The following is a 20,746-nucleotide window of genomic DNA, read 5'->3' as shown; positions in this document are numbered from 1 at the left end:
ATCACTATGCATGCATGTATAATTACGATCCTATTCCTCTTTTTCTCCATTGGGATTGCTAATGTTTCCTTTCATTGATCGGACTCTTCACTGGATCTTCCATCATTATCCTACATGCCACTTCCTTTGCTGTCAGACCTTCATCACGTGAAACCCAAGACCTTCAAAGAGGACATGAGATGAAGGGAGGACAGAACAAGGTGGAGAACCTGGCGAGGACCAGAAGACGATGACAGAGCCACACTGCAGAACACAGAGTCAGCAGTCACACACACGCACACACACACACACACACACACTCACACACCTGTACTGTTCAGAAGTGTCTATAGACCCGAGAGAGAGAGTGCGACTGGTCACTGGCATGTCACTGACACATTGAAATGCTTGCTGACTGGTCCGTTAGGTCAACACTTGCACTATGCAACCCATAACTGTACCAAAATCGATCTGCGTCTATGCAGAGGAGAGGGTGTGTATGCAGGCCTGTCGCAGCCAGCACTTTTTTAAGAACCATCATGCACTACATACACAAAAAGCTGGATATTTTATCTTAATAAAGCACACGTTGTATTCATCAGAGTGTTACTCACAGTTCCCACTCCAGGACTTGAGGAGAGACTTGATGCTGATCTCAAAGAACACTGAATCCTGCAGACTCAGCATGACGCCACCAGAGGACTGTGGGTAAAAAGAAGGCACTGGTTTCTCCAGCCAGTCCCGCTGGCTATGCGCTCCTAACGTCCGTCGCACTCACCCGTGCATCCCGTCTTGCCTGCAGACAGGCAAAGTTTCAGCCTCTGCCCGGGCTTGTGAAGAAGCGCATGCTGCCGAATGCACACTGACACACACACACACACACACACACACACACGTGTGCTCGTCCACACACACACACACACTCAGATCAGCTGCGGGGCTCCGAGAGGCCCATAAGGATCCAACAGAGTGGAAGCACCTCAAGATGAATTGCGACAAACAAAAACAAGACTACGTTGTTTCCTCAGACTTCTTGCGGCTCTGCTCCATCCAGCCCGGAATGCCGCACGGGAAACTTTGGGAATGTGTGAGCGTCTGAGTAAATGAGAGAATGGTGAGGATGGACTCCCAGCAGAGAGTAGCAACGCACCCCTCGTTCGCGTAACTCTTCCTGTCCACGTTGGGTCCTAGAGCTCAGCGGATAAACGGCCGCTCTCATTCACGTATGGTTTAACAGCACTGGCTCTCTCTCGGTCGTCTCCCTCCCTCTCTCTTGCTCTCACTCTGTGAAGAGAGCATTTGTTTCAATGGCAGAATAGAAGGAGGGGAGGCTGATGTCATCAGCACGCTGCTAGCCCGCTCTGGCATCACTCCAGCGCTTCAAATACATGTCATTACGACTACCGCCTTGCTCTTTCTCACTCTCGCCTCTCTTTCTCCCTCCTTTCTTTGGAGGCTTGTGAAAATGCACACTTCCTGTACCAACACTGATGTGTCACCAGCAACTGCAGTAAAGTCGGAGGGAGGGACAGAGAGAGAGAGAGAGAGAGAGAGAGAGAGAGAGAGAGAGAGAGAGAGAGAGAGAGCGGAATCTAGAGGAGGTGTGTGAGACAGTGGTGATGTAAGCATCATTGACTCAAACAGTACAGATGAAAAGCGTATACGGAAGTTTACTGAAGGAAACAAGAAATGTCAATTACAGTCCACCAAAGTCCAATAAAATATTTGACTATTTAAATAATTAGACAATGCCGTGGTGCCAAGGATGCCAGCAAGCCTACACTTTTAGGACAGGGGTTCCCCAAGGTTTTTTGTCCACAAGTGAAAAAAGTATTTGAAGTTAATATTTAAATTAAATCAATTAATATTGCATATTTACACATAAAATCATTTGTATAAAATGATTGTAGAAAATTGTAAAACATTTTATAACATTTGTAAAAAAAAAAAAAAAATATATATATATATATATATATATATATATATATATATATATATATATATATATATATATATATATATATATAAACAAAATTTTAACATGTCTAATCCTCTAGCTTTTATTTTGGAAAAAGAATAGGTAAATTGTGTAAACTTTGGTTATGCAAATATTATTAAAAATAAAGTGCATTATCAAAGAGCACATGACATTCCAAAATGCATGTTGGTCACAGAACTAATAATAACTGCAAAATAATTAAATTCAACTGCTATTTTATTTTAATTAAGTGCAGTAATTTCTTCATTTAAATATCACATTTGATTTAATTAGTTACTAGCTTTTTATCAACTCACAAACCCTTCATTCACAAAATGACTGGGCAGCTGCTGTAAGTTTCATATCCAGACTACATATCTACGTTTGTTCCATTCCAAAGTGGAAACTGTTTGTCTAAAAATACTGAAATTTTCCCCTAGGTTCAAAACATATACATTACACAAGCGGGTGACTGTTTAGAAAACCAGTACCCCCCCAATTTACACTGACATCCACACACAGCTGGAGTGAAGAATGCTTGACCTATGAGGTAACTGATGCCCTGCGTGCAGGAGAGGGTGCGGCAATCCGGGTCTATTAATTGAAGTATGAGAGAGCAGTGTTGTGAGATCAGACAGACGGAGCTGACTCACACCCTCTTCTGACATCACATGCAAAACAAATAGCTTAAGCTAATCATACTTTTACAATTATATATCTCACTGTTTTGTTTTTTTACTACTACCCAAGCTGGAAAATATGCTGGATATAACAGAGAAAAAAAACAAAAAAAAACCCACTATATACTCAATGATTTTTATTGCCAGTAAAAATAATGTAGTACTATGAATATCACAAAGCTGTAATTTTATAGCGCCATTTTAGTGTCATTTAATTTTAATTAAATCTTTTGTGTCTGTGTTAAGATAGAGGATTTAACAGCTTTTAACTTCAGTAGCTAAAAACAGCAAGAGTTCAGTTCAAATGTTTGAAACCATCTATTCGAAAGATTTTAAAAAAAAATTGGCATCTAAAAATGTATACACATTTCATGTCAAATATCTCATGCCTATTTTTTTTTATACTATTATTTGAATATTTAGGTGTAAAATAGACAGAAGCAAATACTGCTGTTTATTTTTATATTGGTGGATGTAAATAAAAATGATAAAAAAGAAATATCCATCTTCTTTGAGAAAACAGCAGGGCTGTCATTTCTGTTCTTGAAAACCAATGTTTGGATTATTTGTATCTTTGTTGTAACTTATCTGTGTTTGAAATTAGTTTCTTATTTTATTAATAATAGTTCACTTGCCTTAAATTTTAGACCTTTAATTATGTATACATTTGGTATTTGTAGAATTATTTATACTACAAATGTTTGCTGAGAATTAATTAACTAATCAAAAGTGGATAATTACACTTAAATCAAAACGCGATATGGACTAGTGTCTGCAAAAAGTTGATTTAAATATTAGTCCTGCATGTCTCTACACAGAGCATGTGACACTTGCACAGGTTTTTACATAATACATAATACTGCAGTAACCATCTTGAATCTTTAAATCTCAAAATGTTTAGAAAACTTTAACAATATTATTCCAGCCTAACAACAAAAAAAAGTTTAAAAAGATAAAAATCCACATGATTTTATGTGCACACACACTTTTTGTCATATAAAAGGCATCTATTCATTTTTTAGATACCTCAATTACAATTTGCTTCAATTCAAGAATGCCTCCATGAAGAATCAGGTCATCTATAAGCAGAAACTCTGCAACCAGCATTTCCCAGAGCCACTTCTATGACGTGCCATACGGGACAACTGTGAAAAAAACAGCATGAAGAGAGACTGAAACTGATCCCACAGATATGGAAATAAACATTGTGCGCTTTCAGCTGAGTTTCAATCATGATCCCAATTATGATACAGCCATGCTAACTGAGCCATCCAATTGTGTAAAGGTAACGCAAGGTGGATGGCGATACCCAGTTCAAAAAAAAAAAATAACAACCATAAAGTCCTGTCACCTCTGATCACAATGACATTAGACCATGACATCATCTGACCAGAGGCTCGAGACTAGATAAAAGACTGCACACAAACAGATTCCACTGATACCACTCACAATCTCTCTCTCTCTCTCTCTCTCTCTCCCTTCCCCCACCTCTCTTTCTCTATATCCGTCTCCTTCACCCTCTCTCTCCATCACTTGACTGTCCCTCCCTGCTGGAGTTATGCAAAGCAAGAAGGCAGCATTGTAAACAAACACTGGGTACAAAAGCCCGTATTGTGGAGACTGCAGCACAGAGTTTCCACTCCCACACTCACACACAAACATAAACATACGCACATGCACAGACAAACACATTATATGCAGTTACGCTCGTGGCTAAGCTAAACGGAGCTGCTTCGATTCCTGGCAAAGTGAGTAAAAGATGCCGTGTAATTAGTAAGAAAGCAAAAGACCACAAAGACGTAAGAATTCTGGAAAGGTCAGTTCTCAGTTTTCGGTTTCCAATCAATCTTCGACTTTCAATCCCTTGTTGATATTCAGGAAAAAATTGGAACGTGATTGGAACGTTACTTTTAAACACTTCCTGTAAAAAGTGAGCTTCACTTTTTTATCTCAATCACTGTTTGGAGACCAGGTGTGTGACGACAGGACATAATGCAACAAAAATGTTGAATGACATTTAAGAAATAATGCTTTCCTAAAACTATTATCAGCTTTTGTACCTCTGCAACAAAGCAGTGTATCTCGGCACTTTTGAGTAGGCTAGGTTTGTTAACTGGCTGTTCCCGCATGCACCACACCCAGTAAAATAAGCCAGTCCAGAATCACATGATGGCCAAAGACTGCCATCTCTCTCTCTCAAACACACAGTTTAGGGTAAACAGTAGGATCCTGCTCAACACAGCAGGAATGCTGCTCTTTAGTCAACAGGGTGCGACTGTCACCAGCTACTGATGTACAGCAAAAAACACGCTACGCTTACTAAACCAGATTTTGAGCAAGATACAAAACATACCAATTCAAACTGAACCCCAGATTACTAAATAAGATTCTGCACTGGATCACATTCCGGTCCTGATATAAAAAAAAAAAAATAAAAATAAAAAACTAAATCAGATTATAATCCAGATCAGAAACACACAAACCCAGGTTTAAAATCACCAAATCAGATTCTGTTCCAGAATAGAATTATACTCAACTAAATCAGATTCTGATCTAGATAAGAAAAACAAAACTTTATCCCATCCAGTATGTGAACCTGATTCTAATCTAGATCCAACCCCATCCCAGGTTTACTAACTAAATTAGATTCTGATCCAGATCAAAATGGTACTTAATATATCACATTCCAAAACGGATCAGAAATATTCTCAAACCCCATCCTGGTTGTACAGTACAACATATACTCATCCAAGTTATCCAAAAAACAATCAAACCCAAGCCTAGACAATATCTAAACCAGTTTCTAATCTAGATCAAACCATCCTGGGTTTACGATCACTAAATCAGATTATGATCCAGATTAGGGACACAACAATTTAAACTATCCCATCCAGTATATAAACAAAAGTCTAATCCAGTCATTAAAACAGATTCTGATACAGATCAAAAATATTCTCAAACCCTATCCCGGTCGAAGCCCATTTAAATCTAACGCAGCAACCAGATGAGAAGATGAAAGAGAAACTCTGTTTAGAGATGACCTGCTGATGTTCAGAAGAAGACAGACTGTAAGTGCTTTTAAACAATGAGCAAGGCATACACTGACAGACAGACAGACAGTCTGTGAAGGCCTTTCAATCCCATGAGGCCACAGTGAGAGTGCATTTCCTGTACTGTGCATTATTGCACCAAGCTTTGGGAAAAGCGAGCCAAAAAAGGAATAAGATGGAAAGATGGTGAATGATGGACAAGGAAAGAAAGGAGAGGGACAGAGAGCAAAGAGAGACTGATCGATACGAAAAGTAATTCTATCTGAGGTTGTACTATTTGCTGAAATTTTAGCAGACAGAGCAAAAAGGTTCCCTTGTGTGAAACTGCATCTCCCATGATGCAAAGGCCAGACAACAGCTGTGCAGAAAAGCTATAGCACAAACTTGAACTTATTGCCCTCTAATAAACATCTGAGACGGTCCTTTTTTAGAATCTTAAGTTCATTCTACCTCACCTGTAAAAAATATTAGTAATTAAAATATACATGAATTTTAAGGTGTCCATTTGAGTAATATACATAGACAGTTGACACTAAATTTGATTTCAGTACTGTGTAGAACTGACATATGTGGTATCAATTAGTTGTACTGTTAATGCAAAATTGTTATTTTTTGGTCAAAATGTCCATTCAAACCTGTGATCAGTCCTGTTAAACAAACTGCGAGAAATTTCAGCAGATACGTTAACAAATCTGGTTTGGCCACAAGACAACATCGTTTCCAAATAATGATGGAGGCCAATTGTTTATGAAATAGCATGAACCACTTGGCGTTCAGGAGTCTGTCCCACACTGAAACATTTTAGCTGAATCGCAACACTGTATCAGCAGCAGCGCAAGCTAGAGACCGCAGGACACTGCACACCTTGCCAGGAACAAGCGCACCTGTCAGCACCAAAGCAACAAACACACACTCTGCAGAGAGAGACATTATTGCAAAGTGGTGAAACCCTGTGTGTGTGTGAGTGAGAGAGACAGCGAGAGAGAGACAGCGAGAGAGAGATCGGGCATGCTAGTCTAACATTTCCACTGATCACACCTCTGAGTCAGCAGAGACACTCACATACATCAGCTCCAGATCTCTATAACACCCTCCATCCCAAAAACTGACAAAACACGGCTAAATACGGTATGCTGAGTCATATGAGAGAGAATGAAAGAACAAACAAAGAAGACCAACTAAGCAAGAAAACAGAACAAAAGTAAAAAATGCACAAAAGAATGTATGAAAGAAGAAAATACAACTGAGACCAAATGGAATGAAAAAAAGAATGAAAGAATTAAGGCATGAATGAGCATTTCCATATCCTTTTTCGAATTAAGCAAATTCGACTTGAAAATACAGCAAATGGTAATGTGTCAGTCAACGCCCATATATTGCAAAAAAAAAAATTTTTTCTTCTTATTTTTTAAATATTTTGCAAAACTGCAAGGGAAACATTTACAGGACACGACACATGGTGCAAATAAAAAGTCATATGATCATTCCTTTAACATACTATTATCTCCAAGAAACACTTAACGTGGCAGCTCTCATGTATTAGGGGCTTCCCCTGCCATTAATGTTTAGACTATTTACACTGTACATCTGAGGAGCGTTGCAGCTCTGAAACGGCCACCGGAGCAGCTTGCGGCCGCTCATTACCAGTCGCACCACAGCACGGCCCAGAAGGTGCTCGCAGCAATACTTTATTGACATTTAGAAAATATCAGCAAAGTTTTGCACAAATCTGTAATGGAAACAAGACGAATGGGAGTAAAAAGGTGAATGAATAGGAACTAAAGTGCAACCAAATTAAAATAGGTCACCCAAAAAGAAAAAAATTGTCACCAATCACTCACCCTCATGTCGTTCTAAACCTCGTATATTTCTTTCTTATGTTGAACATAAATTATCTTATTTTAAAGAATGCTGGTAATCAAACAGCTGACTGTTTGGTTCTTCAAAATTCTACAAAATACTTTCTTTTGCGTTTAACATAAGAAAAAAACTTAAATGGGTTTGGAACGACACGAGGGTGAGTAAATGTTAACTATTACTTTAAAGAGGGTGCATGATCAAAAATAGTAAAACAAAAAGGAAATAATTAAAATAGAAAAGAAAAATGAAAAGAATGAGATGATGAAAAGAGTACGAAAGCAGCAAATGAACTAACAAACAACTGCAAAGGAACAAATGAAAGGGAATGAAAAAGAAAACAAGCAAAAGGGCGTGCAAAAGTGAAAAGAGATAAATACAATGCATTCCTAATGAACTGTTTATTTTGTCAGCCTCGTAATCTATAGTGTTCAACTTTATGAACCGTTTGCAAGTGTGACCTGTTCTTAACTTGCATTTCTGCTCATCCAGTCCTGATGATGAATCACATGCTGCATGACAGAAAACACCACATGCACAGGCACTCATTTTCCAAGATAAACTTCCATTGCCATTTAATGAAGTGAAGTCTGATCACATGACTGCTGTAACAAAGAGAGAGAGAGAGAGAGAGAGAGAGAGAGAGAGAGAGAGAGAGAGAGAGAGAGAGAGAGAGAGAGAGAGAGAGAGAGAGAGGGTGTGGCTACTGTTTCTTTTTGACTGTGATCACTGATTCTAGATCAGCGGCCCTGGAAAGACCTTGAGGGGACCGATATTAGACACGTAACATACTGCAGACTCGCCATATCCTTCCTCATGTGCATGCAGCAACAACCAGAGCAGAAACACAATGAACAGAAGCACCATCAAAACACCAATAATATCAGCAACAGCAGCAGAAGAGAACATGAGTTATGTAACGAAGGGCAGGTCTGTGTGATTGTGCCTGTAAAGCTGCCTTCCAGCTGAAGAAACAGGTTGAGCTGGGGATGGCCACTACCCTACCAAATAGAAAACTGTTCCTGCCAAACCACAGAAAAATAAATGGCAACACTGACTCATTCAATATCCATTCAAAAACAAATCAAAGCGATTAATGAGAATATGCCTCTTGAGTTTTAGGGTTCAACTACAGGCTAAAATCAAAGAGGTGGTTGATTATTTGTAAATCTATTACTAGTTACTGCAAAGGAAAACTGTCCTTTAATTAAAACGATGAGATACATTTGAGAGACTTTTAAAAGGGTCACCCTTTATAAGTACAATGAGAGCTGTTTGAGTAACAACTAAATTTAATAAAATCATTAATGAAAGTAATGAACGTCCGTTCGTTAATTATCACGACTTTGCGCTGTGCAGAAAACTTAAAAGCATTATCAAAAACAGTTTATCCTGACAGCGAGTGATTAAATGCTGTAGTCATCATTAAACTGCAAATACATCTGTGTGTGTGTGTGTGTGTGTGTGTGTGTGTGTGTGTGTGTGTGTGTGTGTGTGTGTGCGTCTTTGTGCACACTCATGCCTGTCAATCAATGCAGCATCACAGAAAGACTGCATCACAATTAAAACAAATGCTGTTAAACATCAGATTAAGCTTTAAATAAACAGAATTTACATTTCATACACAATTCAATTATATATTTATAACTTTCTGAAAATGAACGGTTATTTCTTGGTAACTACCTTTTAAACCGTTGCTGTGAATTCTTATAAAATTTCAAATAACTTTACATGTGTAACCTTTACATTTCAGACCACTTCCTGACAGTGTATGTATCATACGATACACTATGGCGCTTAGGCTGTTTAGGGTCAGTATGTCTTTTGAAGGATGCACCAAATAGATCAAAAGTGGCATTGAAATAAATGCTGGTCTTTTGAACCTTTAAATCTTTGTTTTCCACAAAAACATTAAGCACAACTGGCTGATGAGCATTCAGAAATAATTGCATTTGACAATACATTAAAACGGTTGCAATAATATTTAGAATTTTTACTGCATTTTGATCAAATAAATGCAGCCTTGGTGAGCAATAGAGAGGAAAAAACATACATTTGTGTATGTTTAAAGGGGAAATGCAAATTGAGTGATAAAAAATATATATATTTACTTGAATAAGAGTGACTAGTGTGGAGCATTTAACCACACTTCTGAACATGAGCATGTCCTGGCAGGCATATTTAAAATCCAAATCCTCACCTGAACATTCAAGACTCATCAATTTGGGAAGAACGAGGTGTGGTTTGGTTGCAATGTAAACAGCTACAAAACACACACACACACACACACACACACACACACACACACACACACACACACACACACACAGACTACTACCCATGTTATAACTTTATCGGTGCATACTTAGAGAAGCTCAGGCTTCAACCTTCGAGGAAAATACAGAAAGAAACCTCTTGGTCCAGTCTGAACTGGTGTTTTCCATCATATTTGAATGCGTGGTGGTCAATTTGCATTTTGAATGCCGAGTCACATGCAGTGATGCAACATCACGCTCCCCACACTGTTTTCCTGTAACCAAGGAGCTGACATACCAAGAAGAGTGGTCGTAGTTAGATCAGCAATGAACGACACACAAAGATCCTTTTTTATCCCCGTATGACCCTGTCTGGGATTTGTGCTTGTGAAGCTTCAATACATTTATGGACACAAACGCATTCATCTGCTTCCAGCAGCAACCATGAGCGGGGCAACAAACGCAGTACTGCCTGATTAAATGCAGAACCATATACAACTTAACAATCGGTCTCTCTTCATAAAACAAAGACTTCCTTAACTTTCACACAGGCACCCAGAGTCAACTTTGTTTTTCGTTTTAGTACATCGGCCTAAAAATGAAACGACATTTGCAATTTCACTTTAGAATCTGACAGATTTCCAAATTAAAATGGACACGCGAAAGAATTAGGGTGTAACTTTATCCACTGGGAATTGACTAGATGAATGGACCATTAAGAGCACTCTATATGTGACGCATGGTGGTTAGTGGTGACAAATGCATTTCATGAAAGATTAGTCATTATTTCTTTTAAATAATACACACCAATAAATCATCCATAGCCAAACTGGGCACTTCAATCAATTTTGATCTAAAGACCATTGTATTTCTCCAGTGAGCAGTGCCTTGACATTATCTATGGTCTACAGATGATACAGTTCAAAAGTTTAGGATCAGTCATATTATTATAATTGTTTTGTAAGAAGTCTCTTATGCTCACCAAAGATGCACTGATTCTCATTTAAAAAATACAGTAATCAGGAACGTTGGGATATATAATTACAATTAATAATAGCACTGCCTTTATATGAATATATTTTTTTAAATGTAATTTATTCCTGGCAAATTTTTTAGCTATTACTCTAGTCTTCAGTGTCACATGATCCTCAGAAATTATTCATATTTGGTGGAAAAACGTTCATATTATAAACTGTCGCTTTTAATCCATTTTAATGGGTTCTTGTTTTTGTTATAAATAGTGGTAACACTTTTCAATAAGGTGTCATTTGTTAACATTAGTTAATGTATTAACATGAACAAATAATGAACAATACATTTTATTACAGGTTTATTCATCTTCATTAACATTAGTTTATAAAAATACAACTATTCATTGTTAGTTCATGTTAGTTCACAATGCATTAACTAATGTTAACAACTTGTGGTTTTAATAATGCATTAGTAAATGCTGAAATTAACATTAAGTTTAATAAATGCTGTAGAAGTATTGTTCATTATTAGCTCATGTTAAGTAATGCAGCTTATTGTAAAGCGCTACCATAATGGTAATATATTAATATTAATAATAATAATAAATAATGGCTAGTAACGCCTTTAACTGTGAATGGTAGCATAAGTGTTAATATCTTACATATGGCGTCTTCGTGTTTCACACGTTATTTTGAGTGTTGCTATCATAGCTCAAGGTTGGAAATAGCTATGCTAACAATAACTCACTTTGACAAATACATCACTGTAGTCATGTTTCAAAACAATACCAACCTGGTTCAGTGCCAGTAAACTCAAGAGTGATAAGATTATTTCACTCATGACAATGCAGCTCCCTTTCTGCAGTTGTGTTACATAAAATACCTTAAAGTTCCTGGCTCTCGATATTTGAATAATTCTCACCAATTACCAACTTAAGACTTTGCAAACAGTTTCGCTTACACAAAGTATTTGCTTGTTGCCTCTTGTTTGCGATTTATCTTATATCACAGCAGAACTGTAAACAAAAAATGGTGCAAACACACACCTTGAATGCACACCTCCTAATCAAACAGTCCTTTCTCTGCAACACAGTTACAAACATGTTTGAATACACATCCCTTCCTCTTTCCTGATGGTACCTTTGGCACGATGCCGTTGAAGACGAACAGCTGGCCGGCTAGTCAGTCCGGATCCATCTTGCTCCTCCTCATTGGCCTGTGAAACCAGCCTCTTCATCCTCAGCAAGCGAGGGCCGGTCTCCCGCGGCCATACTCCCCCCGCGTCCGTCGCCGGCAGCCCGCCGTCCCCGGAGATGACCGTGGGAACGAGGCTCTTGAGGAATTCCATGTTTGCACTGTGACACTTTCACTCCAGGCGCCTATGCGGGCACGCAGTGACGGCCCTGACACCCACCATCACCTCTGAGGAATCAGGCCGTCTGCGACCGCACAGATGACGGCAGAACGGCTCCACCGCCCAAAGAAAACCACGGCTTGTCAAACTTGGACTGCACCACAGGTTCCTCTTTGTTGTGTCAGTTAAAACTAGAAATGTCTACATACATACAGACACACAACACAAGCAGCCAGGCGGAGTGGAGATGATCTCTGTCAACGGTAGATCCAAGCGAGCACCTGTAAATCCAGCCCCTGAGTTTCTCCACCTGCCCGTACTCCACATGCCACAGGCCAGCTGTGAGCACTTCGCAAAGCGCAACCTAAAGTTCACTTTAGCTTTCACACAGCCAGATACCAACCTTACTACCTGTCTGTTCATGTAGGATGGACTGAACACTTTGATGTGATGATTTGACAACAGTAGGCGGAGCCTTTCAGCTCGAGTGCGTTATCTGGGCGGAGCCAGGAGGTGTCCAACGGGAGATAAATATACGCCTGGGAGCCGTCCAATCAAAACACAGCTGCTACCAACCACGCCCAGACGTTTCTCCTTCCTGAAAGAAGGGAGGGAGGGAGACTCATCTGTCTGTGATGGCTAGGGAGTGCACTAACAAAAAGTGAGAAGGCGTGGCGTCTTTAGCGTGCTGCTGCGCTCTGATAAGTTTTATCAGGTTTAAAACTAGATCTGCTCTTCACATTCCCCTCTTACACGCACACACACAATTCTATCTATAACTTCTCTTACATATTTCACTTCCACTGGATGAAAAAAAAGGATAAAAAAATAAAAATACCTCAGAAGGCATGCTGTCAAACAGTGGAAATATCTCACGCCCACACAAACTGATGGTTTCACTTCCAGTTTACAGCAGGGCAGTGGGTGAACTAGTTTATGTGGCATGTTTGATCAGCTTAACTGTATATATGTTTGTCAAACTTTACATTGGTATAAGCGCAAACACATTCGCATGAAGGCTATCTGGACATATAAACGGCATATGAGCACATTTATACAGCGATACAAGGGAAATGCTTGAGCTTTCCAGACGGCTGAGCAAATGTAAGAAGTCTTGAGGTAAATCAATGGAAATGTGTGTGTTGGGAAGCATTTTGCATACGGCAGGTCTTTCTGCTGACTCACTGTAACGTTCAAATGAACAGGCTGCTTTCACTGACAATGGGAATCATAATACTGACAGTAACTTGCTCTCTCAGCCTCCATTCAATATAATAAACTGACTCTTCAGAAGAGCATGGAGTTATGAATGACTCTTTTGGGAAAAAAAAATAAAAAATTAAAAATAGAAAAAAGTGATGGAATCTGATGATAATACCATTCTATTCCTGCATGCACATATACACATTTAATATGCAACTGTACACTTTTAACATGGAGAGTATATGTATTTTGTTATTAGCTCAAACTGTAAAATCTCTTCTGAAGAGTTAGTATTATTAGTGAAGGGACCTAGTTAAGAGCCTCTCAAAGCAAAAAACTTCCACAGCGCCACCAGGAGGGCACACAGGAGCTCCAGAAGAAGGAAATGACCTCAACACCATACAGAAAGTTCTCTGTTCCAAAAGTGGCCCAATATAACCTCATTTGTTCACCAGACTCATATCTCACATAGAGTGGCAGAAAAGAAAAATGTGTGCAAATGATTCACAGGAAACGCACACACCCTTAAGCTCCGTGTGAACACGTCAAGCAAGCCATGTAATGTTTCAGTTCCTTAATGCGCAAGCAGACAAAACATATGCGCAAAGATTGTTATTAAATAATCTCTTAATGTCTTTTTGTGTTAGTGCTACTACAGTGTTACCCATTTTTGCCATAAAAACCCTTTGATATCTAATGCCCAACAAATTAAGTGTTGCATAAGCTTTAAGTAGCATGAGAATGAGAAGAAAAAGTACAGACTTGGCCAACTCTCTCTCTCTCTCTCTCTCTGTGCGTGTGTCGTTCAAATCTCTTTACAAGTCTGCCCTCTAGGGGTAGAAAAAAAAGCAATGCCAGCAAACCTTACATCAGGCATGTATATAACTTTGTGAGAGAGAAAAGAAACTGGTGCTTATACTACCGTGCAATTCTCTCCAACCCACAATATAAAAATCAAATACTGTGGAAAGCTTTGAAATGAGATGACTAACAAAAGTCAAGAAAAATGTGTCTACAGAACATTGTATTGCCCTTCATTTATGCAAGTGATATAATAAAACCCGTTTCAGATAATACCTAATTTGGTGTGCTATAAGCAGCACAGACTAGTCAACAGGACATGAACTGAACAGATGAGAACACATCCTAGACAATGACGTGAAAGAATCACAGATTTCTCTGGAAAGTTACTAACTCACTTATTACTTATTACTTCATAACACACCTCTGCCACAGACACAAACACAAAACTTCTCATATCGTATGACAGTAAAACGCTTTCAACCTTGATGATGAAACAATACAAAGCAGAACTTTGACTTTGACATTGAACCACATTCAAGGTCCTGTTTGCAAGAGAAACCACGTCAAAGGTCTTTGTGTGCATTAAAAAGTTAAGTAAAACATGTTTAAACAGAGCGGCACACATTTACAGTAATGATATAGTGAAGACCCTGTCCCAAAATAGAACAGGAGGAATGTAAAGGCCGATGGGACTATTTGGACAGATGCAGAGAAAACAACAAGAAAGTCAGTGGGAGAGGATAAACTGATAAATGTGGGTCACCTTTCAATAGATGATCTGAAGCCACCACGTGATGGTGACCTTAATCTGATATCAAGAAAACAGCCTTTCAGTACACTGAAGTGCATTACAGAACGGCAACAAAGCAGAAAACAGAAGGCAGGGCTTGACAAAAAAAAAAAAATACGGTCATATTTACTGCTGCTCGACAAAATTCCTAGGTGAAATAAAGCAGAGGACAGATTTGACAGAATACGATTAATGATGCATGAATAATGATGACAAAATCGTCCAAAGATAGCTAGTAAAAAGAGCTAGGTAGTAAATGATTACATTTCATCTGGATTACATAATCACATTCCAAACATTTTAAAATATTCATAATCAGACTTCAGTTACTCCATGGATTAAATGACTACATTATTGAGACAATAGCAATAAATTATTCATTATTTATTGATTCTCCCCTTTTTCAGCTTTTAAATATTTCTTACTAAAATAGCCTACCGCTTATTAAGGTTGGGTATTTTTGGTTGTTTTTTTTTTTACCCGGTTCCAAAACTTATATTATTTCTGGTTATTTTTGTACAGTAGTCTATGGAACCTATTTTCTACATATTTGCTACATCAGATCAAAAAAGGAAGCATTTGACTGGTATTGTGGAGTAAAGGTTATGATGATCTCTTTTGTTTTACAATTTCAGGGAAGTTTAGCTTTAGGCATTTTAATTGAAGCATGTCTGGCTTAGCTAGTTAACAAAAGGCTATCTGTTGCCGTCAGCAAGTGTAATTAAAGATTGTTGCATTTGTCGTTCAGGCATGGCATGGAAATCCACATTCTGATTCGGTCTGGTACATACTAGTTACCTAGGTTACCATACTGGCACCTGGTTTCCGTACCCAACCCTACCACATAAATTACAATCCACAAACTTTGTCATCTGATCCTCTTTCACCAAATATTTTATTACTTTTATTATTATTATTATTTAATATTTAATAGTTTATTTACCTGAGATTTTAAAATAAATATTTTAATCGTTAAATATCACATTTGCATGTTCTCAGGTTGTCTAATGTTGGTTATGGCCACATGATATGCAGGTAAACAAAAAAAAAAAAAAAAAAAAAAAAAAGTATACTTTTTATTTTGATTGGTGTTAAAATGATCTATTTGTGATAGTGATTTAAGAAGTTATTTAGCCATGAATTTTTTAAAAATTAAATGTTTTCACTATAAAAAAAAAAGCACAAAAGTTCACTGCGCAATAGGTTTTCAATATCTATCACAGCTAACTGCTGCTGCAAAAAAAAAAAAAAAAAAAAAAAAAAAAAAAAAAAAACACTGCTTTCTCACTTTAGTATATCATTTAGTTTTTAATGAACATCCCAATCCCTAAGGATTAAAAATCAAACCATTTTTTAACATCAACACTGAATATTTTATTTCCACCACAAATGCATCACATTTAAAAAGTTTACACAGTTAGAAACGCTGTAATGCCGTCTTTAAAGGGACACACCACACAAAAAGAGAGCTTTTTAGAAAAAGTATCCATCTCTGTGAGATTGGACCATCAAAACAAAACAAACGTGCGTCATACTATACGACCCGAGTTAAAGAATAAAATGTCTTCTGAAGTAAAACAATAAGTTTGTGTGAGAAAAAACAACAACATTTTAAACTTTTTAAGCCATAAACTATAAAGCATGATGTAAGTCTGTTGTGAAACTTGCATGAGAAGTGATAGTCCTTTGTGCTTCTGCATTACTTCTCATGCACAAGTTTCACAAAGCGCTTACATCACTTCACAACATGCTGACATCAAGCGTACCACACACAACCTGAAAAGTAAAGCCAAAAAATTGATTCCCCACTGGTAGTACAGGTCAGAAATACCACACTCTCCATGTAAACGAATGCTACTACTGTGAAAACTCAGGCTCCAAATTACGTCATTGGGGCAAGAGAAAACAAATGAAACTAGAAAAGTGCAAATTAATCTGATTGTCAAAACCGTATATGTACATTTTACTCCTCCCAACATTTTTACATGATGCACATGGGAGAGTGTGTTATAGGCTATTATAGGAAATGAAGATTTATATCCATCTTGTAGCGTGAAAACATTTGAACAATTCAGATAAAATATCCAATTAGCGAAAACACAAGATGTAAACAGGCATATTGATTTATCCCCCAATTAATTTAATTTAACAATCATGTTTGTTTTTAAAGCATCATCCACAGGGGGATTCTTTTTAAATAAACAATAAAAATCACCATGTTGCATGACAGAAAGTAATACAGATCTGGGATGCATAAATGTGGAAAAATGATGAGAGCAATTGTCGTTTTTGAATTGAGAATCCCTTTAAATAAAGAGCAGTCCACAGGTGGCTCATGGGAACATCTCAGTGCACCCATGTGCACGTTCTGGCCCCTAAGGGTGGCTGCAGTCCAGCCGAGCATAATGGAGGGGGGAACAATAGAGAGAGAGGTAGGCCCCCAGATTCAAATCAGCGCAGGAATGTCCGAGGGGAAGCAGTAGAAACAATGCTCAACACTGCTCTGGTCCAGCAACACAAAGACCAGCATGGGCAAAACAGGAAAACCAGCTTGCACAGTAAACCGAAGACGAAACTGCTCCTGAATCAGCGCTTTACCAATCGCAGAGTGTTGAAACTGAGCATCTCTCTAGACACCGATTGGTTCGGGATCAGTTTTCAAGCAGCATGAAGACGTGAATGATGCAGTCTTCCACAATCTGCACCATCGAGGCACCACATCAAGTACTGCTACTGTACTAACACACATCTCTTCTCGCCATCTTTTTTCTTAGGAAACAGTCTTTTGCGTGAAATGGTGTCGTTGCAGATTGTTCCTGATTCATGTTTCCTGTCTTGCACAGGATGCTGTTTTCAGCAGCCACAAAAATGTTATCTAACGAACCTTTCCGTTTGTGTTTTATTTACAACCCCTACGTTTCTTCTTGTTCACCTGCTGCTCTGGTCTGGTTTTGGGGTTGATTAACATGGTTTGTTTTACTAAGGGGCCTATGCAGTCATCAGGCGAGAATGTGAGAAAAACATAAGAGGTCAAGGATCAAACTTGTTAGACTGGTACATCCCCTTAACGCAAAAGTGATTTACGGCAGAAGTGAATTACTCAAACGCATATTACAAACATAAATCAAAATACAAAACAAATGAACCACATGGTGGACCACCGTCAATCATTAGTCTAACATTGTTTTCACACGTTCAACATATGACCAACTGACAGGAAGCTGTTACTCGCCGTTCTCTCACACACAGCTTGTTCCTCACACGGTCTTTATTCGACACTAAACAAACTCACCTCGACTACCTCACTGGCTGACTCAGGGCTAATCTGTTGGAGAAACATCCCACACAGTTTCGACAGTGATGAGATTTCTCTCTAGTTTCTGTAGATCTGTCAGGGGCATCACGCTACAATTATGCATGCAACAAACAAACATTTTAATTGCACTAATCTGGGTTGAAAAGACTCAATATGCAAGGATAACTGTAAAAAAAAGCCACTTATAGGTTGATTCTCCCAAACAGAATAAACATTTAACAAATGTTTCAACAAATTTATCCTACTAATAGCTAATAGAAATAGTGACGTTAACAAACTGTGTTGAAGTCAGCTTGAGCATCACAACAATCAGCAATGACTCAACCAAAGAAATAAGTTTGGGATAGGACTGTTTCTTCAACCAATGTACCCTGCTGGTAATAAATAATTGAGAAAAAATGATTCTGGATACTTCCTATTCACTGTCATATAGCAAAAAGTCAGTTTCATGCAAAAACAGTTGCACTAACCACTGTTCATTCAAATGTTTTATCAAACACATTTTTTGCATCAAATAATCATCTTGACATCTTGACGGTCCTTAAGACTGGTTACTCGCCATTTTGTAATTCGTTAACTACTCTCGCCCAACTGCAATGGCGGTCCCCTGGCAAGATCTCTCTTAAATAGTGGAGAGAAATCTAATTAACTCCAGTCCATGGGTCATCGCTACCTGGGGTCAAACCTGCAGACTTCCATGTCAAGGAACATAAATCTCAACCTCCAGACTATGACCATCAGTGCTTGAGCCTGTGAGGTGGTGACTCACATCTGACTAATGATGACGGCAGAACCAATGCACTGTGGCTACCGTCCTTTGATTATTCAGACTTCCCAAAGGAATTTTATTCCTGTTCTTAACACAACAGCGATACCATCAGCACAGACTCTGACCATCGTCTTTTTGATGAAGCAATCCGTAAAGCAACGTGATGCAATTGTCATCCTGCAATTTTGACTTTACTCAACATGATTCTGTTCAGGCCACTGTCCGCAAAAACTCGCAGCATGTAACCCTCCACATATCCGGTTTCAAACGCTGCTGTTGAATTATGTACTTTGGCAGGAGTTGTGAGATTTCGATATGGATTCATGTCTAGTATTATTTATAGTTTTAGAATTAAGTTAGCCGAAAACTGTAATTTCATAATTTTTTTCTTTTTATCTCTACGCAAGGCTTGGCTCAATTCAAGTGGATGTGTTTTACAATACCTTGATAGCATTTCTGGATCTTAATTTCTTTCTTTTGAACAACATGAGACTAGGCAATTTATGACAATCCTTATTTTTGCATGAACTGTCACTTTCATGTGAAAGACAAGGTTAATAGCAGGCCAAGTACACTAAATATACTGTCAGTAGACAAAAGCAGAAGAAGAGGTGTGGCGGACGTACCCGAGGGCCATAGAGCTTGGGGGGGTGGGGGGTTGTGTCAAACTGAGCGACAGGCCAGAGGGCTTGGGTCACGTCAATCTGAGGAAACAAAAAAGAACAAAGTCGAGCGGGTTCATTAGACAGCAAATGAGCAGGAAAATCACTCAACCAGCATCAAGGGATCAGAAACAAATGTCAACGTGGACCTGTACTACGCAACAAGTACAGTAGAGAAATCCTAGAAATGTGAAAATCGAAGTTACACATCCAGGCCTTTTCTTCTCAAACACATAAAATGTACGCTTGAGGGTGTAAACCAGGTCTGGTGGAATCTGACTGAACCTGAGCCAGGATTTCAGGACTCTTCCTGGGCGGTAAGCTACAGATTACCTCCCGCCATCCAGTCATCCATCCATTCGTCCAAGCGGTGGTTATATAAACTCAGTTGCACACTGTCCCCAACACACAAGAGCAGAAAGGTCCGGCCGAGCTAAAACAAAAACCACACAGGCTGCCAAAGACTTATTTATAGGAGTGTTAAGTGTTAGGCAGACTACCTGTGTCTCATTAGCTATAATTACTACTCAGGGCTCATGCGGTGCTCAATGACACTGCGGCTCAATCACAGGGGCGGATAAATGCATGTATTTACACTGCACATCTAAAGAGCCAAACACAGACCACACAGCAAACCGGAGGGGAACAACTTGTGCTTTTTGCTCTGTCTGTGTTTTAAAGTCCATGCATTAATAAAACTAGCTCATGGAGAAGCTCACGGTTTGGATCATAGTACAGATTTCGAGTCATGGAACAATAATTTTTCGAATCAGAAAAAAAAGTTTGCTTTTCATTTATTACTTAAAAGCTTAATACAACAACAAGAACAAATCGCACAAATTACAAGCATAGATGAACAGCCTACAACATAAATTTCTAGGCTATATAAAGACAGTAGTATTCAGGTACAGAAATTTAATAATCAAGTGTAAAACAACATAATGCTTACTGCATAAGTTAAGTACAGATTAATTTTTGTTAAAGCTGTGGTATTGTTTGATTAGGTGACCAGACAGAAGCAGGTATTTCTAGACTGTCGTCTCTTTGAGATTAAATACACAGACATAATACTGACACA

General features: G+C 38.5%; 1 protein-coding gene across 11 annotated transcripts in view; it reads right to left on the bottom strand.

Moving 5' to 3' along the window:
* The window catches only part of fryl (furry homolog, like), a 77,252-nt gene that overhangs the window by 48,581 nt on the left and 7,925 nt on the right, over positions 1–20,746 (bottom strand). For 7 of the 11 annotated variants that reach the window (XM_043218804.1, XM_043218806.1, XM_043218809.1 and 4 more), the window contains exon 1: positions 11,911–12,562. In XM_043218804.1, the coding sequence (XP_043074739.1) occupies positions 11,911–12,118 (208 nt within the window). In that variant the 5' untranslated portion in view covers positions 12,119–12,562. Of the gene's footprint in view, positions 1–593; positions 1,080–11,910; positions 12,563–19,632; positions 19,711–20,746 lie in introns of those variants that run through there. The other 4 variants (XM_043218811.1, XM_043218812.1, XM_043218813.1 and 1 more) reach the window with 3 other exon arrangements.

The sequence above is a fragment of the Puntigrus tetrazona genome, chromosome 20 (genome assembly GCF_018831695.1).
Source record: "Puntigrus tetrazona isolate hp1 chromosome 20, ASM1883169v1, whole genome shotgun sequence".
Lineage (NCBI taxonomy): Eukaryota > Metazoa > Chordata > Actinopteri > Cypriniformes > Cyprinidae > Puntigrus > Puntigrus tetrazona.
Note: the sequence above shows the minus strand (reverse complement) of the source record. Positions and strands in the feature narration are given on the sequence as shown.